This window comes from Electrophorus electricus, chromosome 14, assembly GCF_013358815.1.
Source record: "Electrophorus electricus isolate fEleEle1 chromosome 14, fEleEle1.pri, whole genome shotgun sequence".
Classification (NCBI taxonomy): Eukaryota; Metazoa; Chordata; class Actinopteri; order Gymnotiformes; family Gymnotidae; genus Electrophorus; species Electrophorus electricus.
Genome location: NC_049548.1, coordinates 9,436,398 through 9,444,022, shown reverse-complemented (window position 1 = coordinate 9,444,022; position 7,625 = coordinate 9,436,398). Strand labels below are relative to the sequence as shown.

Here is a 7,625-nt window from a genome sequence, read left to right as displayed (position 1 = left end):
TGTGAACACACAATTGTCTTCAGAATTCTCCTTAGTTGTAAGCACTGGACCAGACATTGCTAAAGTGATTTATTTAAGACAATAGCTGATCCTTTGTTCTTTGTCTACTGGTGAAGGAACGAGATTATTGGGTGGGAGTAATTGGTGACAGCTCAGTGCCTGTGTTTCGGAACTCATGATGAGTGATGCCTTAAGTCAAGAGTGTGGCTGGGGTCAATCAAATAGTCCTTTATAAGCACTGTGATGCACTGGTTCACAGTTTTAGAGAAACTCCAAATCCCTGTGCTCATAATAGAGACTTAACATGAACAAAAGCCCCCGGCCTCAGACCAGCCATGACACAAAGGAAGGAGTGGCTGATAAGAAAGCGTAAAAATATTGGCAAAGTAAAGCACTCGGAGCAAAGGCAGAGCTCAATAAGTAGAACGCTCAGAGCGTGTGTGTAAGAAATTCATGTGTGAACCGTCACAGCAAAACCTCCATCCTGAGATCCTGTGTGAAGATTTAATACAGTCACGTCTCTACAGAGCACAGATGCTTCCTCAGAGCCCCGGCAGTGAGCCTCCAGGTCTCAGCGCAGCATTCAAAGTGCGCAGGACAGAGATGCTCAGAGGAGGTGGCTCGGCTCCTGTCTGCACTTGCACACCAGATGCGCTCTGCCTCAGCTCTGGAATGTGTTTGTGAGAGCAGTTTAACCACTGACCCACCCAACCATTACCACAGAAATCTGATCCACTCAATCCACTCAACCTCCCCCTCAATGTGTGTGTGTGTGTGTGTGTGTGTGTGTGTGCATGTGTATGTGTGCATGCGTGCGTGTGTGTGTGCTTGTGTGTGTGTGGCTGTGTGTGTGTGTGCTGTGCGTGTGTGTGTGTGTGTGTGCGTGCATGTGTGCTTGTGTGCATGTGTGTGCATGCGTGCGTGGCTGTGTGTGTGCGCGCACGTGCATGTGTGTGCTTGTGTGTGTGTGCGTGGCTGTGTGTGTGTGTGCTTGTATGCGTGTGTGCGTGTGTGTGTGCTTGTATGCGTGTGTGCATGTGTGGCTGTGTGTACGTGCATGTGTGCATGCGTGTGTGCTTCTGTGCGTGTGTGGCTGTGTGTGGCTGTGTGTGTGTGTGTGTGTGTGTGTGTGTGTGTGTGTGTGTGTGTGTGTGTGTGTGTGTGTGTGTGTGTGTGCGTGCGTGGCTGTGTGTTTGTGTGTGTGTGCGTGGCTGTGTGTGTGTGTGTGTGTGAGTGTGTGTGTGTCTGTGTGTGTGATCCTTGCTTACTCATTTATTTCCTCTATCTTTGTTCTTCTTTATCTGCTTTTTCTTTCTATCCCTAAAGCCACTAAGCTTTATTTCGCTCTGAACACCACTAAAATATATACAGCTTCAAACTTAATCTCAGACACACAGTCACACTGACTGTACTTCAGTTGTACCTTTAAACAATGACAGAGCAATAAACTAAACCTTGACAGAATTTATAGATGGTCATTCCATTTAGAATAATTTGGCAGTCAAAAATTATATTCAAACTATTTGCCTTTTTCTGCTGTTTCTGTTATGAATGAGATTCAAAATATGATAGTGTGATAGTATTCTGCCTATAAAAAGCAATAAAGATTTAAAAGATGAACAATGTCTGATACATTTGTCAGCTGAATATATGCTAGCCTCCCCTGAGGCTGCTCTGGACTGCTCGTTGTTGTAGCTACATAAGAGACTGTGACAAGGAATGATAGAAAGATGTTCCTGCTCTCTGTTTTTAATGATGTTCTTGCATCAGCACTCTTAAACAAATTCTTTATGTATTCATAGCAAAGGGAGCATTCCTTCATTTGCTTTTGGTTAAATTGTTGAATTTACCACATTTATGAATGATACGTTTGAAAAATGTGCAAGGTCTTCCCCTTTTTAATGCAGAAGGTGTCAAGTTTCAGGCCAGCTTTTCTATTCTTGAAAATCATATTAATTATTTTCCAACAAATGCTTTTTCACTAATGCTCAGAAGATCTCGAGATGCTAAACAAGGCAGTTCTTCACTGATAATAGAGAATGCACTGTCTTTGACTTCAATCCCAACATTTTAGCCCCCCCAGTTTCTCCTGGCTTTTCTCATTTCCTTCACGTGATGCTTGATGCCATACTCCTATTAGGATGTTGGAGACTAAACCGCTCAGGAATGTCAGACCCACAGTTCTCGCAAACTGCGATGCCTCATTTAGGTGTGTTTAGGCAGGGGATAATGGCAACATCCATTAACATAAGACTCCTAGAGTTTACACAGAGTTGTGCTTAAAAAGGAGATGTATGACTGTTAGTTGATTACAAATAAACAAGACATTTTGTATATTAAAGTGGTTAGAATGTAACTGGAACTCCTTCAGAAGGAGGTTCAAAATCGGGGGAAAGAGAAAGCAAGAGAAGACAAAGGGTCCCATAGATTAAGAAAATGTGCCCTGAGTCTGTATGTCTCATTAGTTCTGACAGTTTGACACAAAACTAAGATGAAATAAAGGACTATATATGCAAAATACAGTAAATACAGTAAATTGGCTTTGGGTGAACAGCATTTGTCTTAAAAAAGCTTTTTTTTTTTGTCTTAAAAAACAGCATTTGTCAAATAAACAAAAAGGTACTGAAAGATGCATGTTTTTGTAAATTACTACTTTTCAAAGATTAAAATGAAAAATATGGCATCTTAGTGAACCATTAAAAATTTGATAAATATATACTATCATCTGGGTAAAATGTACAATTTACAAACAATTATAATTAAAACAATTTTATTACAAAGGATTCTACCACTCTTTTACACACTAGTATTTTTATACACTAGTGCATCCCAATGCAATAAGCTTCCTGGGTCCGGCTTAGGAGTTTGAAACTAAGATGACAAAAAAGAAGAAAGAGACTTACTATGCATAGAAAGAGACTTACTATACATAGAAAGAGACTTACTATGCATAGAAAGAGACTTACTATACATAGAAAGAGACTTACTATGCATAGAAAGAGACTTACTATGCATAGAAAGAGACTTACTATACATAGAAAGAGACTTACTATACATAGAAAGAGACTTACTATACATAGAAAGAGACTTACTATACATAGAAAGAGACTTACTATGCATAGAAAGAGACTTACTATACATAGAAAGAGACTTACTATGCATAGAAAGAGACTTACTATGCATAGAAAGAGACTTACTATACATAGAAAGAGACTTACTATACATAGAAAGAGACTTACTATACATAGAAAGAGACTTACTATGCATAGAAAGAGACTTACTATGCATAGAAAGAGACTTACTATACATAGAAAGAGACTTACTATGCATAGAAAGAGACTTACTATACATAGAAAGAGACTTACTATACATAGAAAGAGACTTACTATACATAGAAAGAGACTTACTATGCATAGAAAGAGACTTACTATACATAGAAAGAGACTTACTATGCATAGAAAGAGACTTACTATACATAGAAAGAGACTTACTATACATAGAAAGAGACTTACTATACATAGAAAGAGACTTACTATGCATAGAAAGAGACTTACTATACATAGAAAGAGACTTACTATACATAGAAAGAGACTTACTATGCATAGAAAGAGACTTACTATACATAGAAAGAGACTTACTATACATAGAAAGAGACTTACTATGCATAGAAAGAGACTTACTATGCATAGAAAGAGACTTACTATACATAGAAAGAGACTTACTATACATAGAAAGAGACTTACTATACATAGAAAGAGACTTACTATACATAGAAAGAGACTTACTATACATAGAAAGAGACTTACTATGCATAGAAAGAGACTTACTATGCATAGAAAGAGACTTACTATACATAGAAAGAGACTTACTATACATAGAAAGAGACTTACTATGCATAGAAAGAGACTTACTATACATAGAAAGAGACTTACTATACATAGAAAGAGACTTACTATACATAGAAAGAGACTTACTATGCATAGAAAGAGACTTACTATACATAGAAAGAGACTTACTATGCATAGAAAGAGACTTACTATACATAGAAAGAGACTTACTATACATAGAAAGAGACTTACTATACATAGAAAGAGACTTACTATACATAGAAAGAGACTTACTATACATAGAAAGAGACTTACTATACATAGAAAGAGACTTACTATACATAGAGTCACCAATTGTTATTTCAGTTTTTCTTGTTATTCTGATAAATGAAAAGTATTTTGGCACCAATCCCCTCATTCCCTTCCCTTCAGCATCAGCGTACTAGTCTGGTGGTCCTTTGTGCATGTATGTATAGGAGTGCATGTGTGTGCGTGTGTGCGAATATGCACATATGGAAACATTTAATAGATTTTAAATGTTACATGAGTGTCTTAATCTTATTAGCCAGGAGGTCAAATTAAAGTTGTCTCTAATTCTAGTAACTATTATATTCTACTGTGGGTGTAAGTACACCAAAGCACAATCAAGAGGCAAATGAAAAATCCAGTGGTATTAAACTTTTACAACAGTAGTATTATAGTTATAGGCCGTGGTCATGTGCATAGAATACTTCCCGCATGATGTACAAGATATGTACTGTATTTCGGATATCTTGTGGATATTGCAACACGGTGAGACAGACTGCTTTCGCAAACGAAACTGAGGCAATGCTGACCTCAAGCGTCTATAGAATTCATTACATTATTGCGAATTTCCTTGGGGGAATATTGGATTTGAATAATAGGCTAGGTTTCAGTGAATTCTGTGTTTGTTAAAATTTTTCTGCATGTCCCACATTATGACGATCAACAAACCTCGCCATGTGAATACTTATTATTTGTTATATATATGTTCATGAAGAGAAATCAGAAATTATTCACATGTAAATAATGTACATGTTTGTTATCATAGTAATATGATATTACAGAACAGGGAATATCAATTATTCACACAGGACACTGTAAAGGTACTGCGTTAACCATTTTGAGTAGCATACATGCAAAACTCTGCTCCAGGTGAGGCTCGAACTCACAACCTCGGCATGGCTTTGCAATGTACTGTCATATAAGTACCGCGCGCTAACCGATTGCGCCACTGGAGCTCAGAGTCGTCAGCTTCGTAACTGAGTTTATAAGTGTGTTTATAAGGCACTCCTATTTTAATATTTTTTTTTATATGTAAGGAAGGTTCAATTCATTTCGTTACAGCAAAACCATACCCTGCATCATCGACTACTGAACGATTTGGAGGTGACCTGGATTAATTGACCAAGAACGTTTAAACACGTTTATCAGACACAATGGATTTCAGGTTGTAGTTTATGATGGTACGACGAAATAACAACGGGGCACTTAGCTCTGCGTTTATGAGCATAACATTAAGAACATATTGATGCACTTATCCCCATTCCTCACGTCTGTACTTTCATTGCAGTGAAGCGAAGCATTTTAACTCGCCTCCCTTTGATTCCTAAAACACGTGGCTGGCACTTCTGCATGGTGGATTATGAGGGGCAATTGTAGTATGAAGCAGCTACATAATTGAATATATAAATTACGAACTCATATTTTCACATGGGAAGGATTAAAGTAGGTGTGTATTTGAGGATTTGGCGATATCTATTAGCAGAAATTAAACATATAGTATTCAAAACCATGTTTTCGTTAAGAGTATAATAACCTATAACTACGAGGGAGGCGGAGGGATACTCGGTGTGCTAACCGCTAGATCACACTAAATCGTATACACTTTCCCTTTTTAAAAGAAATTAAAATTAGCTGCTCCTGTTGTAATCTACCCTTTCTGGAAATTAGGAACTGTCGAACGTTTCTCGCGTGTCTGTTCTGTTCTTTTGAGCCAGGGTAACACTTTAATTATAGGCATATAATCCAACAACAACAACAACAACAAAAAAACGTTTTATAATATTTGCTTTGGTTGAAAAGCGTCTAGGCTACTAGACATGAAGTTGTTTAGTTTAGAATTTAGTACTTTAAATGTACTACTTTTACTAGTACTTTAATTAATTTGATAGATTGCAATACATTATAAATTTCGTAAGCAACAATGAAACATTAGTGAAATAATGTTTGCTTAATGCAGGAGCTACAATGTACATTTGTGTTTTATATCATTTTATACAGCCTATGGTTATTAATCTTATTTTATGCTCTTTATTTTTTATTCTGCTTTATATAAAACACTTTAAATTACCGTTTTTATTAAAAGTGCTGCATAAATGAAGCTTGTCATGTCTATCTTGCAACATGACAATTTAACATTTATTTCCATATTTATGATCATTCTCCCCATTGAATAATCTCGCCTTCATATGTCATGGCTGAAATGGCAGAGACAACGCCTTAACTGAAGGAGATTTGCAAGCAAATTCAGTCTTAATTGAAACATATTATAATCTGCCAATTTCTTACATTTTATTTTACAACTCCACGCTTTTCACTTGTATTTTTCCCCTTAACTTACCCCATGACAGGTTAGAAAATGCCAGCTCCACTTTTCACCTTTGAAGATATCAGCATGTTAACAAAACTAATCAGTCTTTCTGCCTAAGATTTTCACCTGACATTCTGACATTTTTGCCAATCCTTTATTTTTCACTAAAATTGCAAAGTCCAGTTACTATCCAGTTAAGGCATAACAAAGCAAATCGAGTAACACCTCAGAGGCTTACTGCTTCTGTGGTAACACCATTGTGGATCTTGGATGTTATCTTGGGACTGCCAGGAAACAACTTAGTGTTAAGGATTTTCTGTTGCCAGGCTCCATGGAAGCCAGCCACTATTTGCTTCCTGAATCTGGTGATGGCTGATGTTCTGCTCCTTCTTGTCCTTCGGAGGTCGGACTTTTGGCCACGCACTTTGCTACCTCCACTTTTTCATGCTGCCAGTGAAACAGGCAGCAAGCGTCATCTTCATCACCCTTCTGGTAATAGACGGCTTCTACAGAAGAGTCCTCCAACATCATTCCATTTGCCACCTCAGCATTCAGCACACAGTAATCACTGACACAGGTCTAGATTACAGTGATGACCCTTTGGCTTCCTCTGCTTTTGAGCAAGAAACTAAAGACTGTCTGATAACTGATAAGCAGGAATAAGGGTGCACAATTCATTCTGTCTGATAGAGTTTGTCCTGGCTTTCCTGCTAGTAGTGGTGTGCTGTGTGCATCTGTTCCCACATATGTGGTAACAGTCAGCTTCTAAAGCATCACAGAGTGAAACGTACAAATAATTTGCTTTTGACTCTTGTGGTCATGTTTGTCTTCTGCTTCCTGTCCTGTTATATCATGGGCTGTGGTCTCTTCCACCAAGATGTCTCCTCATGCTCCCCCCAGCTTCTGGTCGGTCAGCTGTTCTGGCTGTCATTTAGCCTCATCTAACTAAAGAGTGCTGTGGACCCATCTTCTACGCCTTATCACGTGCTTCTTTCTGAAACATTCTAAAGTTAGCAGTTGCACAGGGCTCACTCAGTACTGGCTAAGAATCAAGGAGGCCAGATCCCTAAGACCAACATGAGAAATCCCTATGACCAATTATGTAAGTTGTAAAAAGAACCAATATTTGTTTTGCTAAGAATAAATACTTTTGCAAATGTGTCTTCTAATGTTTCTTCACTACT

The 7,625-nt window shown here is 37.8% G+C and overlaps 1 protein-coding gene and 1 non-coding gene across 2 annotated transcripts; one reads left to right on the top strand and one right to left on the bottom strand.

Moving 5' to 3' along the window:
- The first annotated feature begins 304 nt into the window (after window positions 1-304).
- hcar1-4 (hydroxycarboxylic acid receptor 1-4) lies at window positions 305-7,386 on the top strand. Its single transcript, XM_035533547.1, is given in 7 exon segments — window positions 305-369; window positions 528-680; window positions 6,620-6,838; window positions 6,840-7,016; window positions 7,018-7,092; window positions 7,094-7,180; window positions 7,182-7,386. Coding segments are annotated over 7 exon segments (981 nt in total).
- trnai-uau lies at window positions 4,996-5,089 on the bottom strand. Its single transcript has 2 exons — window positions 5,052-5,089; window positions 4,996-5,031 (listed from the first exon to the last, which is right to left on the bottom strand). It is a non-coding gene; the product is annotated as a tRNA-Ile (tRNA).
- Window positions 7,387-7,625: the final 239 nt, after the last annotated feature.